At 52.3% G+C, this 19,496-nt stretch overlaps 2 protein-coding genes across 2 annotated transcripts in view; one reads left to right on the forward strand and one right to left on the reverse strand.

The window, feature by feature from the left end:
• The window catches only part of LOC129650997 (dynein axonemal intermediate chain 1-like), a 35,880-nt gene extending 21,338 nt beyond the window's left edge, over positions 1 to 14,542 (forward strand). Inside the window, exons 10-16 of the mRNA XM_055579744.1 lie at positions 2,785 to 2,874; positions 3,003 to 3,090; positions 3,621 to 3,700; positions 5,234 to 5,382; positions 5,488 to 5,587; positions 10,915 to 11,100; positions 14,307 to 14,542. Coding sequence (XP_055435719.1) covers positions 2,785 to 2,874; positions 3,003 to 3,090; positions 3,621 to 3,700; positions 5,234 to 5,382; positions 5,488 to 5,587; positions 10,915 to 11,100; positions 14,307 to 14,405 — 792 coding nt within the window. The 3' untranslated portion in view covers positions 14,406 to 14,542. The remainder of the gene's footprint in view (positions 1 to 2,784; positions 2,875 to 3,002; positions 3,091 to 3,620; positions 3,701 to 5,233; positions 5,383 to 5,487; positions 5,588 to 10,914; positions 11,101 to 14,306) is intronic.
• Positions 14,543 to 14,686: 144 nt separating this feature from the next.
• On the reverse strand, positions 14,687 to 16,737 carry ENHO (energy homeostasis associated). The gene is made up of 2 exons (XM_055578867.1): positions 16,392 to 16,737; positions 14,687 to 15,460 (listed from the first exon to the last, which is right to left on the reverse strand). The coding sequence occupies exon 2, from the start codon at positions 15,328 to 15,330 to the stop codon at positions 15,100 to 15,102; it is 231 nt and encodes a 76-aa protein (XP_055434842.1). The 5' UTR covers positions 15,331 to 15,460; positions 16,392 to 16,737; the 3' UTR covers positions 14,687 to 15,099.
• Between the last annotated feature and the right edge of the window lie 2,759 nt (positions 16,738 to 19,496).

Raw genomic sequence — 19,496 nt, forward strand, 5'->3', positions numbered from 1 at the left:
AGCTTAAGACTGAGCCACAACAGGGGCAGTGGAGATGAAAATGAGAAAATAGGGTGTAGAGCTGTTGAGGAGTAAAATCAAGAGAAGGAAGTGACTGGCAGGCTATGGGGGAAGGGAAAGTTGGTGATGGCACCTGAAACTCTGGTTTGGGACAACCTGTAGGATGCTACAGAATTCTGGCCAGAAGTTAATACAAGAAGCCAGAAGAGGCGTCTTACAGGCAGTGGTTGTATATCCGGGAGCTTGAAAAAGAGCTGGGGCTTGTGAAGGAGGTGTCAGAGACATTAAAGTCTTAGGTCCTTCTTCAAGGGACTATGTCTTGGGAGAAATCAGAGAGATTGTTTTTAATCCCAAAAGCCAGGCTGGGGGTCAAAGGACTTTGTTCTGTTGGTAACAGGGAGCCATGGAAAGTTTTGGAGCCAGGGACTCCAAAGGGGACATGGTTCTGGTCCCACGGCACAGGCTGCCTCCCATCTGGGTAGCATAGCCCTGTTCAGGCCTGGCTGGGAAGCCCCAACCAGCAGCACTCTGCAGAATGTGTGTGTGTGTGTGTGTGTATCCTCTGCTACACGGGGGTAGGAGGCAGGAAGGATATGAGCAGACCTTGGGGTCAAACACGCCTGCCCTGATGAGAGAATGCAGAAGAGAAGCAATCAGTGATGCAGGCCTCTATTTCCTCCCTACCGCCTGCGCATTCGTTCATTCTCTCAATCCCACTTCCACCTGCCCCCTCTATGCCCTCTTTATTCCTACCCTCCCACCTCCACTCCAGGAGCATGTGTGCAACTTGCACACACACACACACACATACACGCACACCTGCAAATACACGCACCACCCCCAACTGGGCATCAGGCTGCTAAGTGGGGTGTGAAATACAATCTCCATGTGCGCCAGCGGCCACTCATTAAACACTTCCCTTTGTAGCTCCCCTGTGCCTCTTATTGTCTGGCCTTTGACACCCCCATCCGCTCCCCCCTTTAAAGGGACTACCTTTATGCAGAAGAAGGAGCTGTCTCGGCATCAGGACTGCTCTGACTTGTGCCTCACAGGCTGTGTGGTGTTCTAGGCCTCTTGGCAAAAGCACAAAAGAGCAGCCTGCCCAGACAGGCCCAGGCAGGACAAGGTCCGCCCTCCTGCAGCTCTGACAGCCAGGCCTGGTCGGGGGGGGGGGGTCCCCCGGAGAAGAAATCCCCTCCACACCCCCACCCCACATACGCGGCTCAAGAGCCAGGTTACTACTGTGGTTACAGACAGCACCCCTGGGTTCCCGTCCACCCTCACTGGGCCTCTCCTTGTGACGGGGAAAGATGGTGGTCCCAGCGCAGGAGGCCTGGAGGCTGGAAAGCTCTGGGCACCCAGCCCCGCCCCAGCCCTCCCGGACACATCTCTGCTGGGCCTCCACATCTGGCAACAGAAACTTGAGCCTCAAGCGTGTCATCTTCATAAGACAACAGCTCTGTCTCCAAAACACTTTCCCATATGTTTGCTTCCAGCCCGGAGAAGATGGGTGGGGAAGGATTATTAACCCCAATTTGCAGCTGGAGAAATGCAGCTCATATCTGAGATGCTAGGAGCAAGATTTTAGAAGCAGGAGCTAGTGGTGAAATGAAGGTGGGAACAGAAGAAAGGCTACCTGGAGAAAAACCAAGCCTGGATGGGGAGGGAAGCAAACAGGGAAAAGCCCCCCAAGAACCTTGGGACCTTGATTCCTAGGATGATGGCTATTACTTATTGAACACTTAATATCTGCAGTGTTCTGACCTAAGAGCTTCACATTCATTATTTCATTTATTTCTTACAACAAACTCATGCTATTATGGCTTCTGTTTTAGAAATGAGGAAGCTGGTTGATGGGCTCTCGACGTAAGGAGGTCGAACGCAGAGCCACTGCTTTCTAACAACTTGTTACAAAAATAGCTTCCTATTCTGTGTTGGGGTTTGGGAGCTCCCCACCCCCTTTCCCATCCCATGCCCTTACTCCCCTCCACCAGTGGCTCAGACAGTAAAGATTCTGCCTGCAATGCAGGAGACCTGGGTTCGATCCCTGCATCGGGAAGATTCCCCTGGAGAAGGGAATGGCAACCCACCCCAGTATTCTTGCATGGAGAATCCGCATGGACAGAGGAGCCTGGTGGGCTACAGACCATGGGGTTGAAAAGAGTCAGACACAACTGATCAACTCACACCACATACGCCCCACCCCCCATACCCTACCAGAAGAAGGGCTGTTCTACATCCAAACAGATTCCCAGGAGTTTTTCTAAAGGAGCAAAAAGGGGCCTGCAGATGGGGGTGTCTGAAAGTTAAGGTCACAATGGACACCCTCTTTCCCTTTGTAAACAGTATTTTTATACTTCATCCTCACCATCTCAGGTTTTATACATGGAATCCCACAAATGGGGGTTTTCTGTTCCTCCCCCTATGTGGGTGAGGGTGGGAAAAAGGTACATATTTAAAGAAAATAAAATTTAATAACAAGTTTCTCTAAACAAACAAACAGAAAACAGGGCTCCTAGCAGCCAACACAGAGAGGAAGCAGGTACCTCCACTGCTGAGCCCGGGGACCGGGGCAGGGCCCCACTGGCACGTTGCCTCAGGATGCTCGGGGTCGGGGAGCGGTGAGTGAGGAGGGAGGGCAGGCCCATCATGGGACCCTAGGAAATGGGCTCCCAGAACTGGCTTCTGGGCCTCAGAAGGGTCCTTGAGTGAGCCCTGCTCAGCTCGCAGCCCTAACCTGACACCCTCGCAGGGCCCCAGAGCTCACAGTGTGGGATGTTGCAGGTCAGGTGGCAGAAGGATGACATGGACCATAACCTCAACTTCTTCTCTGTGTCATCTGACGGCAGGATCGTGTCTTGGACGCTCGTGAAGGTGCGTGTTTCCCAGGAAGGGTCATGCAGGGGTGAAGATGGGGAGTGGTGGGAGCCAAATGGCAGGGGGACTCCAACCCTGCCGGTCCAGCCCCACCAGTGCGCCTCCCCCTCCCTGTGTGACCACAGAGCGAGCTGGTTCACACTGACGTCATCAAGCTGAAGGTGGAGGACAGCACCACGGAAGGTCTCGAGGGCCTGCAGATACACACAGTGGGTAAGAGCCCCTACACCTCATCTCCCGCCCGGCCAGATCCCCCTGGGCCCAGGAGGTCTGGTCCTCCCTCTTTCTGCACACCTCACTTCCCCTCCTGCTGGGTAGGAGGAGGTAAGGAGAAAGCCTGGTCCTGAGCAGTCTGCAGACCCTCCCTGTTTATGCAGATCAGGCCCCTGTTTACCCAGATTCCATCCCTGTTTACTCAATTCCTCCCCTGTTTATGCAGACGGGATCCCTGTTTGCAGACCCTTTCCCTGTTTATCCTGACCCCGACCCTGTTTAACTCAATCCCCACCTTGTTTATCCAGGCCCCATTCCTGTCTGCAGAAACCCTGGCCCGTTTGCACAGTCCCAACTGCCGGTCTCTAGCAGCAGCCCAGGGACCCAGTTTCTGTTTGCCTGGCTGGCTCCGGCCCTCATAGTACCCAGACTCAGGCTGTCCCAGGGGAGGGCCTACTGGGTAGAGGTGGATGCTGGGGGCCTCCTTCCCTTCCAGAACTGGCCTAAAGTGGTTCCCTCTTCTCCCAAAGCCTGCGGCACTGCCTTTGACTTCCACAGAGAGATCGACTACCTGTTTCTGGTGGGCACAGAGGAGGGAAAAATCTACAAGGTGAGGTAGCGCTGCGCCGATGCCAGCTTCTTACAGGGCCACTAGACCTGTTATTCTCAACAGACCATATTCGGATGGATCTGGGGGCTCATCAGTAACAGAAGGCTTTCTGGGGAAAGAGAATGCATTGCTTTCTTTTTTAAAAAATGTATTCATTTTTAATTGAAGGATAATTGCTTTACAGTATTGTATTGGTTTCTGCCAAACATCAACATGAATCAGCCATAGGTATACATACATATGTCCCCTCCCAGAATGCATTTGTTGACCTGCTTGGGTGTCAGGAAGAGGGGCTGACTGCAGGAAAGGAGATGAAGAATCTAGAGGGTGACTTTAGCCCAGCCTCGCATCTTTCCCTCATGTCCTGCTCCCTGCCTGGGGGTGAAGGAGGTAGAGCTGGGCACGGGGGTTGCAGGGGAAGAGGGGGGGCTTGGAACATCCTGAAAAGACTTCCTAGAGGAGATCTGAACTTGAGCTGCGCTTTGAAGGCTGGGTAACAAGAAAATCTATCTCTGAACACCAGGTTCATCCCAGCTGGTGGAGGGATGGAACTTCGTGGCCCCCTTCTGCCAGGTCTCAGAGTTAGTAGGTGAACATCCTTCTGAACCTTCATCCATCTAGAAATAACTCCGCTGCAAGCTTTTCTTAGGCTCAGAAACTCAGAATGTTAATTACAGGCAGCCTCCCGGGAGCCCCTGAGGCCCAGGCAGAGCGATCTGAATGCAAAAGACGTCCCCACCCCCCTTCTCCACCCCTGCTTGTGGCTGCTGGAGACAGGAAGAGACCAGTCAGTCACTCAGTCTCCTGGAGGGGGGAAGTGAAGGGCACAGTGGCCAGGGCAGGAAACCAAATGAGAAATCTGGAGACTGGGACTTGTTCCTGGCTCTGCACTTGCTTTTCTGGGAGCAAATGAAAGTGAAAGTGTTAGTCATTCAGTCATGTCTGACTCTTTGCGACCGACCCTATGGATTGTAGCCCACTAGGCTCCTCTGTTCATGGGATTCTCCAGACAAGAATACTGGAGTGGGTTGCCATGCCTTTCTCCGGGGGATCTTCCCAACGCAGGGATTGAACCTAGGTCTCCCACATTGCAGGTGGATTCTTTACCATGTGAGACACCAGGGAAGCCCCAAAATACTGGAGTGGTTGGCCTATCCCTTCTCCAGGGGATCTTCCGGATCCAGGAATTGAACCAGGGTTTCCTGCATTGCAGGCAGGTTCTTTATCAGCTGAGCTACCAGGGAAGCCTCAGTGAGGAAAGGCTGTTTCTGCCTGGCCTGGAATCCTCTGGGCAGACTTCCTTTACCCTCCAGGAAGGCTCCCCTGCCCACCCAAACCCCAGTCCCTTAAGCCCCTCCTTTCTCTCTGGTTGCTTTGAGGGTGAGAAGAACAGCCAAGAGCTTGGCCCCAGCTCAGCTGGGACAGTGAGGCAGGGCGGGGACAGAAGAGGAATCTCAGGGTCTGACCCTGCAGAGTCCCCTGGGGAAGTGGTGGCTGACCGCGCTCACTCATGCTTCCGTACCCCCACCCCAGTGCTCCAAATCCTACTCCAGCCAGTTCCTCGACACCTACGATGCCCACAACATGGCCGTGGATGCTGTGTCCTGGAACCCCTACCATACCAAGGTCTTCATGTCCTGCAGCTCCGACTGGACAGTGAAGATATGGGACCACACCATCAAGTGAGGGGCCTGCCCTCCCTCAGGCTGCACCCTGGGCAGGGACCAGTAGGGTTCTGGCACCATGAGCCCTCTGTTCTCTCAGCTTTCCGCCCTTCCCCACTGCAGGACCCCGATGTTCATCTATGACCTCAATTCAGCTGTGGGAGACGTGGCCTGGGCACCATACTCGTCCACTGTGTTCGCAGCAGTCACCACCAACGGGAAGGTAAGTGCCCCTTTCCTGACCCTGCTGACCCCCTACTGAAGACAGGATGAGCCATCTCAGCTGTCCCTCCTGGAGGGCCCACCCCAGGCCCAGGGCAGCTGGGGGAAGGCGGAACATAGGATTCTGTGTATCCTCAAGGGCCAGGCCGCTTGGGGCCCTGTCAAAAGAGGGGTCATTCAGGGACTTCCCTGGTGGTCCAGTGGTTAAAAATCCAACGCAGGGGGATATAGGTTTGATCCCTGGTCCTGGAAGATTCCACATGCCATGAGGCAGCTAAGTCCGTGGGCCACAGCTGTTGAACCCACCTGCTGCAACTACCGGAGCCCACATGCCTAGAGCCTGTGAGCCTCAACAAGAGAAGCCACCGCAACAAGAAGCCCACACACCACACTAGAGAGTAACCCCATCTTGCTGCAACTAGAGGAAACCCGCATGCAGGTAGAAGACCAGCACAGCCAACAGTAAATAAATAAAAGAGGGATCTGTCATCCCATGAGGCCTGGAGGAGAGCGTGGAGCTGTTCACCTTGAAGGAGACAGCAAGATGGGAGATAAGATCCCATGAGGAGGAGCTAATTTCTCTGAGCATCATGGGGAGGGAGCTACAGGGTGGCAGGTGCCAGCTTGATGTAAAGAGAAACTTATAAACCAGAGTCAACCTGTGGTCGAAATAGCATCTAAAAGGTAGTGAGGTCCCCATCCCTGGGAGTATGCAAGCTGAGTCTGAGCGGGGAGATGGGAGGGGTCTGTGCAACAATAAGAATTGGTGAAAGCTCAAAAACAGCTTGTGGGGAAATTTTTTTGTGGGAAAGTTTTTATGCAACATAATTTACTTATGGACTTTGATGTAAGCTGAGAGGCACCTGCCAGGAAAGAATAGAGTGTATTAAGGCATCACCCTTAAGTCAGTCATTTATTTGCTGAACAAATGTCTCAGATTAGATCAGATCAGTCCCTCAGTCGAGTCTGACTCCTTGCAACCCCATGAATCGCAGCACGCCAGGCCTCCCTGTCCATCACCAACTCCCAGAGTTCACTCAGACTCACGTCCATCGAGTCAGTGATGCCATCCAGCCATCTCATCCTCTGTCATCCCCTTCTCCTCCTGCCCCCAATCCCTCCCAGCATCAGAGTCTTTTCCAATGAGTCAACTCTTCGCATGAGGTGGCCAAAGTACTGGAGTTTCCGCTTTAGCATCATTCCTTCCAAAGAAATCCCAGGGCTGATCTCCTTCAGAGTGGACTGGTTGGATCTCCTTGCAGTCCAAGGGACTCTCAAGAGTCTTCTCCAACACCACAGTTCAAAAGCATCAATTCTTTGGCACTCAGCCATCTTCACAGTGCAACTCTCACATCCATACATGACCACTGGAAAAACCATAGCCTTGACTAGACGAACCTTTGTTGGCAAAGTAATGTCTCTGCTTTTGAATATGCTATCTAGGTTGGTCATAGCTTTCCTTCCAAGGAGTAAGCGTCTTTTAATTTCATGGCTGCAGTCACCATCTGTAGTGATTTTGGAGCCCCGAAAAATAAAGTCGGACACTGTTTCCACTGTTTCCCCATCTATTTCCCATGAAGTGGTGGGACCGGATGCCATGATCTTCGTTTTCTGAATGTTGAGCTTTAAGCCAACTTTTTCACCCTCCACTTTCACTTTCATCAAAAGGCTTTTTAGTTCCTCTTCACTTTCTGCCATAAGGGTGCTGTCATCTGCATATCTGAGGTTATTGATATTTCTCCCGGCAATCTTGATTCCAGCTTGTGTTTCTTCCAGTCCAGCACTTCTCATGATGTACTCTGCATATAAGTTAAATAAACCGGGTGACAATATACAGCCTTGATGTACTCCTTTTCCTACTTGGAACCAGTCTGTTGTTCCACGTCCAGTTCTAACTGTTGCTTCCTGACCTGCATACAAATTTCTCAAGAGGCAGATCAGGTGGTCTGGTATTCCCATCTCTTTCAGAATTTTCCACAGTTTATTGTGATCCACACAGTCAAAGGCTTTGGCATAGTCAATAAAGCAGAAATAGATGTTTTTCTGGAACTCGCTTGCTTTTTCCATGATCCAGCAGATGTTGGCAATTTGATCTCTGGTTCCTCTGCCTTTTCGAAAACCAGCTTGAACATCAGGAAGTTCATGGTTCACATATTGCTGAAGCCTGGCTTGGAGAATTTTGAGCATTACTTTACTAGCGTGTGAGATGAGTGCAATTGTGCGGTAGTTTGAACATTCTTTGGCATTGCCTTTCTTTGGAATTGGAATGAAAACTGACCTTTTCCAGTCCACTGCTGAGTTTTCCAAATTTGCTGGCATATTGAGTGCAGCACTTTCACAGCATCATCTTTCAGGATTTGGAATAGCTCAACTGGAATTCCATCACCTCCACTAGCTTTGTTCGTAGTGATGCTTTCTAAGGCCCGCTTGACTTCACATTCCAGGATGTCTGGCTCTAGGTCAGTGATCACACCATCATGATTATCTGGGTCGTGAAGATCTTTTTTGTACAGTTCTTCTGTGTATTCTTGCCATCTCTTCTTAATATCTTCTGCTTCTGTTAGGGCCATACCATTTCTGTCGTTTATCGAGCTCATCTTTGCATGAAATGTTCCTTTGGTATCTCTGATTTTCTTGAAGAGATCCCTAGTCTTTCCCATTCTGTTGTTTTCCTCTATTTCTTTGCATTGATCGCTGAAGAAGGCTTTCTTATCTCTTTTTGCCATTCTTTGGAACTCTGCATTCAGATGTTTATATCTTTCCTTTTCTCCTTTGCTTTTCGCTTCTTTTCTTTTCACAGCTATTTGTAAGGCCTCCCCAGACAGCCATTTTGCTTTTTTGCATTTCTTTTCTATGGGAATGGCCTTGATCCCTGTCTCCTGTACAATGTCACGAACCTCATTCCATAGTTCATCAGGCACTCTATCTATCAGATCTAGGCCCTTAAATCTATTTCTCACTTCCACTGTATAATCATAAGGGATTTGATTTAGGTCATACCTGAATGGTCTAGTGGTTTTCCCTACTTTCTTCAATTTAAGTCTGAATTTGGCAATAAGGAGTTCATGGTCTGAACAAATGTCTAACCAAGGGCTAACTGTGGCTCCCAACTCCAGGCCAGGGCCTGGTGGTTCAGTTGATTCACAGAGCTTATGTTCCAGTGAAGGGAAAGCAATAGAAAACAACAACCAAACCCCAATAGAGTTAAGTGCTAGGCAGAGATCAAAAGAGGATGACATGTGTACACCAGTGTTCACAGCCGCATTATTCGTAACAGCCAAAAAAGTGGAAACAACCCAAATGTCTGTAATTGATGAATGAGTAAACAATAAGTACTCTACCCATAAGAAGTATTACTCAGCACTAACAAGGAATGTGCTACTGATACATGCTATATCATGGATGAACATTGAAAGCATGCTTAGTTTAAGAAGCCAGTCTCAGAGACTTCCCTGGCTGTCCAGTGTTTAAGCCTTTGCCTTCCAATGCAGGAGGTATAGGTTTGATCCCTGGTTGGGGAGCTGAGATCCCACATGCCTCCTGGCCAAAAAAAAACAAAACAGAAAACAGAAGGAATATTGTTAACATCTTCAATAAAAACTTTAAACATAGTCCACATCAAAAAAATCTTTAAAAAAATTAAGAAGCCAGTCACAAAAGACCAAACATTTTCTGATTCCATTTATGCTGGTCTAGAATAGGCAAATTTACAGAAATAAAGTAGATTTGTGGTTACCTAGGGAGAGAGGGGTTAGGAGAAAGTGCGTATGACTGGTAATAGGTATAATGGTTCTTTTTGGGGTGATGAAAATGTTCTATACTTGGTTGTGGTGATGGTTACATAACTGTGAATATACAAAAAAATGGGAATTGTATACTTCAAATGGGTAAATTTTATAATATATGAATTATATCTCCACAAAGCTGTTATGGGGCTTCCCTGATAGCTCAGATGGTAAAGAATCCACCTGCAATGCAGGAGACCTGGGTTCCATCCCTGGGTCAGAAAGATCCCCTGGAGAGGGGAATAGCTACCCATTTGTGCCAGGAAAATCCCATAGACAGAAGAGTCTGGCGGGCTACAGTCCATGGGGTTGCAGAGAGTCGGACATGACTAAGTGACTAACACTTTCATTTTCAAAGCTGTTATATCTTTAAAAATAGAGTGATGCAAAAGGAAAGGACTGGGTGGTCCTTTAGATAAAGTGGTCAGGGAAATCTTATTTAAAGAGGTGACATTCAAGTAGAGAGCTGGGTCACACAAAAGGGTCAGGTGAAGATGAGTGAGGCCTTCCAGACAAAGGAACTGCTGGTGCAAATGCCCTGAGGGGAGAACAAGCTGGAAAGGTTTAAGGAACAGGAAGTTAGGGTGGCCAGGATCTAGTAGGCAAAGGGCTGAGAGCCTGAGATGAGAGCAAATGGTGCAGAATCGAGAGAAAGAAATCAGAATTTTTATGTAGCATGCCCAGGGAGACTATTGGAGGATTCCAGATATTGTAAAGTTAAGTCTAGCTGCTACACAGAGGATGGATAAGAGAAGTGGGGGAGATGAAGCAGGAAGACCAGTTAGGATGCTGCACAGTCTAGGCAAAACTTGCTAATGGTTTGGACTTACAATGCCGTAAAAATAAGACCCAATATTTGTTCAGCACCTATATAACAAGCACTGACCAAGCACCTGACATATATTAATTTGGTAGAAACCCTGGCTTTGCCACTTACTGGCAAGTTAGGCTTAAGAGCCTCTACCTCCTCATTTATAAAATGTGGAAAATAACAGAACCTACCTGATAGAGTGGCTGTGACTATTGTAATTAGATGATGCAACCAGGTAACATGCTTGCCCAGAGTCTAGTACGTCATACTGTAGAAGTTGCTCACTTGTGTCCGACACTTTGCAACCCCATGGACTGTAGACCACCAGGCTCCTCTGTCCATGGAATTCTGCAGGCAAGAATACTGGAGTGGGTTGCCATTCCCTTCTCCAGGGGATCTTTCCAACCTAGGGATTGAACCCGGGTCTCCTGCACTGCAGGCAGATTCTTTACCATCTGAGCCACCAGGGAAGCTGTAAGTGCGCCATAAATGGCAGCTGCTATTACTGTTAATTCTGTAGAGACTTAAATTTTCTCCTTAACATTTTATTGTCATTCCCTCAACCATAGGAAAAACAAAGAGACGCAAATCGCCTCTCCTATTGCCTCCAGCTCCAGCGTGCTAGGCTTCTGTCGTGTTTCCCAAGAAAGTCCAGGGGCAGTTCCTCTGGTTGGGGGGAGCGGGGACAGGGACCCCATTTCCCTGATTGTGCTGACATCTACCTCGTCACAGACCCACGTGTTTGACTTGTCCATCAACAAGTACGAGGCCATCTGCAACCAGCCTGTGGTGGCCAAAAAGAAGAACAAGCTCACCCACGTGCAGTTCAACCCCATCCACCCCATCATCATTGTGGGCGATGACCGAGGGCATGTCACCTGCCTCAAGCTCTCACCCAACTTGCGCAAGATGCCGAAGGTGCAGTCTTGGGGAACTTGGGCTGCCCAGAAATAAAGTCTCCAGGATGGCAGGATGGTGGGGAGGGGGGTGGTTGGTGAGAGAAAGGGGAGGAGCCAGGGGACAGCCCCAGGTTTCTGGCTTTGGAGGCCCAGAGCAGGGTGATGTCGTTGTCCAAGTGAGAAGCATAGAAGTAGGTTTGTAGGGGGACAGATGGGTTCTGACACGCTGAATCTGAGCCCCAGGTGGAGACAACCGGTAAGCAGGTGACTGGAGTCCCAAGTCTGGGGGTAGTACATGGGCATCATTGGCTTGCTTGGTGTTATCCAGGCAGGGGCTCAAGGCTTAGTTTCCGGTCATTTGCTGGGCTTGCACAGAGCTTCAAATCCAATGGTCCCTGAACTGGGAGCTGTGGGTCCTCACAGGAAGCAGGAAATGAGCCATGAGGAGGGTAACTAGGTCAGTAGCTAGGCAGTCCTCCTTTTGAGCTCTGGTTCTTTTCTGGGATCTAGAATGATCCTGAGATCCTGACCAGAGCCCAAGGGCTCTGAATACAGGCCACAGAGCCCAGAGCCATAACCTCAAAGTCTAGATCTCAGAGTCCCGATTCAGACTTAAGAACCCAGACTTTAGAATCCAGAGCCCAAGGGTCCAACTTAAAAACCTAAAACCCTAGATCCCAGTCCTGTCCATTTGGGTGCTAGGAGGAAATTTGCTCTCTGCTAGGTTCTGGACCAAGGTCAGAGCTGAGCTGGGGCTGAGCCACGTTGCCCTGATGACTGTACCCCCTGGGTTGCCATTTGATGCCTTTACTTGCAGTTTGAGGAAACAGCAGGGGCCTCTTTCAACTGCTGACACCTGCCCCCATGTGCCACCACCAAGGCAGGCGCCACTGCACTAACCCTCTCATGCCAGCCTGGCCTATTCCCCACCATGGCCAGGGAGGGAAGGGCTGGGATTTTGGCTGGGCCTGTAATTGTAGCCAGCTGGGGGAGGGGTGGACTTGGCTATAAATACGCAGAAGGCTGCTGAGTGCCTGCAGCTGCGGCCCAGAGGCCGTGGTGGGCTGGGGGTGGGGTGGGCTGGGGGTGGGGTGGGCGTGGTCTGAAACTCTGCTAAGCCCTGCTAGTTGGCCTCCAGGAGCCGGAGGAAGGCAGTACAATTTGTGGAACAGATAAAATCTGTTCTTGATTTAGGGAGGAGCATGACCCAGGCTTAGGCTGGTAGAGTTGGATAGCCCCGTGGGTGGGATGGTGGTGACCCTCGGGGCTGGGGGACACCCATCACACGTTGAAGGCAGTAGATGTGGCGGGAGGCCTGCCTTGCCCACTCTGACCCAGGGAGGCAAGGATCTCCCACAGTCTCAACTCCTCAGAGCAAGGGTCAGCATCAATATCTCTGAGGACCTGAGGACATGGGTACCTGGGAGTCAGAGAACCTGAGCAGGTGACAGCTGGGGGCTAGTTCTTGCATGGACTGGCAGTTCCTGTGAAACTGCCACCTGACTCTCTATCAGCAGCCAAGTGACTCGGGCCAGAGGAAGTCCTGTGGGCATCCCTCCTGCCCCCCTCTGCAGGCGGCAGTCTCCCTGATCTCCCCAAGAGGGCTGGGCCACAGAGGCCTGACTGCCCAGCCCCAGGATTGTCCCGTGACTGGTGTCAGAGCCCACCAAAGGTCAAGGCCTACTTTCCCCAGCTACTGTCTAGATGGCAACTAGCTCGAAAGGCAAGGAACTTACCCAGAGTCACATAGGGAGTTAGCAACGAAAAGCCAGGCTTCCTGACTCTCAGTTGAGGTGAGGGTGAGAAGAGAACATGAGGTTAATCTGGGAGAGAGAGAGGGAAGGGAGAGAGACATCTTTGTCTTCTGCCTCACGAGCGTCGGGGTGAGTGGGGCAGGGGCAAAGGCGCTGAGCCTCGAGGGGAGGGGGAGACAGATTTGGGAACAGGTGCAGGACTCATGCCAGGAGGAAATCTGAGCTCCACTGGGTGTCGGCAGCCAAGAAGGGCCAGAGAAGGGCCTGCAGGCCCCGCCTCTCCCTCCACCTCACAGCCATGGCCAGATCCAGGCTGGGTCTCCAGCAGGCAAGGCTGGGGCAGGTGCCAGTGAGCCCTGGGCACAGGTGGCTGAGAGGGCAGGGGGCTTGGGTACAGAGGGAAGGCGAGAAATGGCAGCTCCCCCAGCCCAGCCTGCACCCCACTGCCTGGACAGAAGGGAGGATGGCACTGGTGCTGGTCTGCCAAGGAGCTCACAGGCCTGGGAGTCACACACATCCAGTGGCCCAACACTTTTTCACAGGGTCCAGCTTCCCAGCGAAAGGATTAGAGTGCCCTGTAGGCAAGTGTGTGTGTGTGTGTGTGTGTGTGTGTGTGTGTGTGCGCGCGCGCGCGCGCGCACGCGCGCTCAGTCATGTCTGACTCTTGTGACCCCACGGACTAGTGCGCCAGGCTCCTCTGTCTATGGGATTTCCCAGGCAGTAAGTTGCCATTTTCTACTCTAGTGGATCTTCCTGACCCAGGGGTCGAACCCATGTCTCTTGCATCTCCTACATCGTCAGGCAGATTCTTTACCACTGCACCACATGCGAAACCCCGTGGCCAGGGGTGGGTGGTGGGGTCATTAATTCAAGACCTGCTGTTCTCGGGGACAGTCCCAGCTGAGGACATCTGGAACCATATGGGACATGCCATCTGCCCTCCTGACATCCTCCCCTACCTGGGGATAACTGAGACAGCAGGCCTGGCCCCAGGTGGTACCCCACTACCTGCCTGAGCTGGAAGTACTGGGTAAGAGTACTAGGTGAGGGCACCTGTGGCTTTGTCCACACTTTCCCTCCACAAACACACACCTCTTAGCTCCTTGTTAGGACTCAGCCAGAGACCTTCCTGTAGTAGAGGTCTGAGACTACAGCTCTTCCTGGCTTGCCCCACCCCTCCCCGCCCCCACCATCAGGATTCTGTGTCCATCTGAGGTTCAGAAACAAGAGCTGGATGTTTCTTCCAGGCCTTAGCTGGGCCCTGGTCATCGAACCTGAGACGGGGAAGGATCCTGCAGAGGTGGGGGGAGGCAGAGGTCTAGAAGCTAACCAGGCAGGAGAGGGAGGCAGGGGTCCAGAAGCTAACTGGGCAGGACAGGGCACGGCAGTGCTGGGGTAAGCTAGGCTGAGGCAACAAGAGGTGGCCCGTCCCTCACCAGTCCTCCCTGGTGTGTGCTTCTCTTCTCCCCAGGAGAAGAAGGGCCAGGAAGTACAGAAGGGGCCAGCTGTAGAGATCGCAAAATTGGACAAACTGCTGAACCTGGTGAGGGAAGTGAAAACCAAGACCTGAGGGCCTGGCTGCTGAACCTGGCCCATGTCTTGAACCTGGTACTTGTAGCCCCTGACCCTGGTACCCCAGTCCAGCCTAGTACCCAGTATGTGTCTGACACTACCCCTGATCAGGTCCCAGCGCCCTGCTCTGGCCCTGGTCCCATCACCTCACCCCAGGACTTGGTCCTCAACCCCTGTTACCCTCTCCTACTTTGCACAAATAAACCTGTGTCTGGAAGTCCACCCACATCTTTAATTTTGCTACAGCAGGGCACCCAGGAAGAGGAGAGAATCTTAGGGTAGAGTCTTAGATCCATTTATTATCCAGCAAACAGTAGGAGGACCAGAGGAGGGGCCCAGCCTGGACACCCTCCCATTATTGCCATGGATTCTAGTTTGCTTCCCCAACCTTGAGGGCCGAGAGGCGCTTGGCCTAGGGGGAGGGTGGACCCCACCCCCGTCCGCTGGGATGGAGCAGAGTCCAGATGGCCCTGGCCCTAGCACCAACTCATGAACCCCTGCCCCAGGACTGTCTACCTAGGGGCAGGGCCCCTCTTGGAGCCAGGCCGACCAGACACTGGGCGGCTAGGTCCAGTTCCACACAGGCTGGACTCTGAGTTCTGGACCCCAGGCCTGCTGGACCCTGGGATCCCGATTCCAGGTGCCAGGTGGGGTGGACTTAAGTCCCAAACTCCGGGCTAGGCCAGGGGCCTTCAGGGCTGCAGCAGGTAGCTGCCTTCATGGCTGGGCTTCTGGGGCGGGGGTGCCTTCTCAGGACAGGGGCCAGGGCTGGAGTTGGGACTGGATTCGGAGAGGGAGTTGATGTTGGCAGAGCGCGAGTGGCAGGCCCAGCAGAGAATGACCCAGAGCAGCAGCAGCAAGAAGCCGACGAGGCCGTTGCAGATGATGGCGATGAGGGCCCCCTGGGAGAGGGCTGCCCCCATGACGGGTGCACCCTCAGACGAGCACAGGCTGAGAAGCTGCCTCAATGGCAGGACCCATGCCGAAGCGGGGCGCTGGGACAGCCGGCCTTCCACACACTCAGCGATCCCTGGGCAGTGGAGATGTCTGAGCCTGTGGGGGGTACAGAGCAGAGGCAAAGCATGGTGAGGAGGAAAGGGGAGGGTGAGGCTGAGGAGGAGAGGGTGGAGAAGAGAGCCCCCTCCCATACCTCCGGCCTCCCAACAGGTCTAAACACCCCACAGAGCCAGGACCCGGCTCTGGGCACCTGGATGGGGGTGTGGCACCAGTGGGGAAGCCGGAGTGGGCATGGCCTGGACCTGCCCATTGAACATCCAGCCCTCAGAAGAACTGTAAGAGTGGGTGGGATTGAGGAAGCCCAAGGCCTTGAAGGATGGGCACTGTGACCAGCTTTGGTGTGGCCTGGACACCTCCCTGCTCTTAGGACTTCAGCCAACCAGCCCAGGAGACCTCCAGAGGTGCCAGCTCACACAGAGGGAACTTTGTGGAGGCCTGGCAGGCGTGTGTGGGTCTGTGTATTCAAAACTGTGTACCTAGGTGCGCTTCTCAGAGAGACTGTTTCACCAGGTCAGGTGCGTGTGTCTCTCTGTCTGGCTCTTACTCTGTCCCTTGGTTCTTGCCTGGATGTGCACCTTAGCCTCTGTATACCCAGCTCCGGTGTGTACCCATCTGTAGCTCTCTTTATATGTCTCTCTTATGTGTCCCCATCTCTTGAGTCCTGAGTCTCTCTCTTGTGCCTCCTTTCTCTCCTAGTCTATTTTTTTGAGTATCTCTGGATCAGTCTCTGTATGCCTAGGTCTCTTGTGTCTCTCGTCTCTCTTTCTTCCCCGCTGTGTGTCCATCTGTCCCCGTGGACGTGTCTCACTCCCCTCTCTGTAAGGTCTCTGTAGTTCTGTGCGTCTCTCGCGTGTCTGTCTTTTTGTCTGACTCTCTTTCTCCCCGGCTGTGTTTCTGAGTCTTAAGCTTCTTTATCTCCGTCTCCGGTTCTCAACCCCCATGCCCGTGGTGGGTGGGCCCCTCTTACCTGAGTTAAGCCCGGTGCGCGCCCGCGGGAGAATCCGGGGTAGCGGGATGCTGGGCGCCGAATGATGCTCGGGAGCCTGCGGGCGGGGGGCAGCGGGAGGTGGGCACGGGTGATTTCCCCTCCCCCGGCCCTCCCCCTCGGCAGCGCAGCCTCCGCCGGCCGCTCCCGCCGCGGCGCGACCGGGGCGGCCTCTGCCGCGGGCGGTCTGCGGCGAGCGGCCACCTCCTCCCCCTGGGGCGGCGCCTCCTCCGCGGCCGCGGCCGCTCGCCTGCTCGCACGGCGGCGCTCGGGCGGCGGCGGCAGTCTGGGCGCGGGGTTCGGCTAGGCTCGGCTGCGTTCGGCTACGTTCGGCTGGGCTCGACTGGTCTCTCGGCTAGGCTCGGCCAGGCTCCGCCGGCCGCAAAAACAGCGAAGGAGCCCCGCCTCCTGGGAGGCTGCGGCCGGTGGCTTGCCGGAGGAGGAGCTATCCCTCGCCGCTGCCGCTATTTAATTGGCTGCCCGTGCCAGGCGCCCTTGCCATTGGTTGTGCCCTGGGGAGAAGACTGGCTCACCCCTTGTGCGGGCGGGGACGGGGGTGGGAAGAGGGCTGAAGGGGCTATTCAGTCTGGATACTTCCCCCGGGGAAGGGTACAGGAGCGGGACCCGCCTACTTGCGGGGATTTCTTACACCTACCTCACCAGGAAGATCTGCACACCCAAAAGCTGAGAAAGGCCAGAGCCTCTGTATCCACTTGAGGGGACCACCTCTTCATATCTGGGAGAGGTCTCTGTCCCCTTCATCTGCAGGAAGGCACTGGGATACCACATCCGGGAGGAGACCGAACCTTCTGGTGTTGAAGTCCCCTATACCCCGCCCACGTCCACTCTCACCTGAATGTGAACCCTGCATCCCCACTTCAGAGGGTCTGTGGTTGGTTCCACATTCCCTGGCCTCAGGAGGTGTGAGCAGCTCTGACAAGATAAGTTGTTTTGACACATGTTGAGTTCCCACCCAGTATCGGTCAGGGCTTCGTACTCTGACCTTCTATGGGGGAGCCTAGGACAGAGGGGAAGGGGGTATTTTGAGGGATGGCTTAGCCCCGGCTGGAATAGAATCAGGCACAGCTGTCCATCCTAGAAGCTCCTGACTCCTCCATCTAGAAGCTCTCCTAAGAGAAAGGTCTGCTTGGGCAGGAGCCATCAGGTAGGGCTTCCTACCCGACTTCATATGCCAGTGATTCCTCAGTGTTCTGAATGGACCCTTTTCTCATTCCACTAGACATATTCTCCCATGGGTAAGCACAGCTTTGAAGCTATACTGTGAAGTCTTCTGAGTGCTCCCAAATCCAATGTTAACTTATCTCTGGACTTCTAGATGCAAATCCAGCCAGAATCAGGGTGGTGTTGATTTCTGGTTCTGCCACTTAACTAACTTTGTGATCTTGGGCAAGTTACTCAACCTCTTTTAGCCTTGACTTCCTCATGTGTAAAATAGTTTAGCCTCAGCTTCCTCATCTGTAATAGCTACCTCTGAGGATGGTATTTATACCAGACACATCTCAGCAAATGCCGCATCTCAACAAATGCCAAGTGACACAACCCCAGGGACCACATGGGTAAGGGACCCCCTTCCCTCAGTGACATCTCTATAAATCCAAGTGCTATCTTGAAAATGAGACAAGGAAGGGTAAAACAACCTGAAAGTCTGAGTCATCCAAACCTACTGAGTTACTTAGACCTGTCTAAAATAAAATTTCAGACCCAACTGAATTTACCAGAGAGGATTAATTTTAGTTTCCCCTGCTCCTGTTACCCAGCAGGGTGGGGGCACTGTGAACAAGATCAAATCAGTTCTAGGAAAGAGAGAAGACTAATAATATTGCACATCTGAGTGTAATATGAGTGAATTTGTGACCCAGCTGCAGGAGTTTAGATTTTATCCAGAAGACAGTGGGGAGCCACTGAAGAAATTTTGAACAGAGGGGTAAATGTGATCATATTCAGAAATTAGAAGGATGATTTGGGCAGCTGGGTAGAAGGAGGGATTGAAGGCATTTGAGAGTGTAGGTGAGGGATTGAAATGACGTAGGGAAATAGGAATGGGGAGATCAAGAAAGCATTGAGAATATAATTCTCTAAGTTACAATTGTCAGGACTTAGAGCTCTAGACCTATAGGATATGGGGAGTAAGAGGGAGGAAAAGTCTGGGATAACCCCCTGGCTGGTGATAGGGATGCATGTGTGCGTGTTCAGATGCTTCAGTTGTGTCTGACTCTTTGCGACCTATGGACTGAAGTCCCCCAGGCTCCTCAGTCCATGGGATTCTCCAGGCAAGAGTACTGGAGTGGGTTGCCATGCTCTCTTCCAGGGGATCTTCCCCACCCTGGGATGGAACCCGGGTTTCCTGCATTACAGACATATTCTTTACCACTGAGCCACCAGGGACGCCCGGTGATAGTAGTACCGTGATGCTATTTGCTAAGATAGAGAACACAGGAAAAGGAGTACATTTCAGCAGGGGTTTGAGGTGGGGAGGTGATGAGTTCTGTCTTGGGTATGTTGAATTTCAGGTACTAATTGGACATCCAAGTTGAGATGTTCACTAGATGGTTGGATAAACAGGTCTGAGGTGCAGGAGAGAGGTCCAGGTTGAAGATAACATTTTGTGAGTTTTAGCAGAGGGGCAGTAGTCAAACCAGGAGAGTGGAGGAACTCATCCAGGAAAAATAGGAACTGGTTTAAACAAAAAGATATATTTATCATCAGATACCTGAAACCTAAAGACAAGGATGCCTCAAGAACAACCGAAACTAATAGGTACAAAAGCCATTAGCATCTCTCTCCACTTTTCATCTCTCTTGTTTTCTGCCTGTCTCCTTCATTTCCATCCTCTGCCTTGCCTCAACATTGTCATCCCCACCCCAAGACTGGCTTCCAAGGCGCTTCTGGTCCATGTGCTGAAAAACAAAACTTCAGACAACCCCAAAGCTTAAAATCGTACTGTCTAGGCATCCAAAAAGACACTGGCTTCATTTTCTTGGCTGCAGTTTGCATGTTTCTCAGGAAGCACTTTGATTGGCTCAGCTTAGTTAGAGGCTTGGACCAATTAACTGGGTCCAAGGATGG

The sequence above is a fragment of the Bubalus kerabau genome, chromosome 4, assembly GCF_029407905.1.
Source record: "Bubalus kerabau isolate K-KA32 ecotype Philippines breed swamp buffalo chromosome 4, PCC_UOA_SB_1v2, whole genome shotgun sequence".
NCBI classification, from domain to species: Eukaryota; Metazoa; Chordata; class Mammalia; order Artiodactyla; family Bovidae; genus Bubalus; species Bubalus kerabau.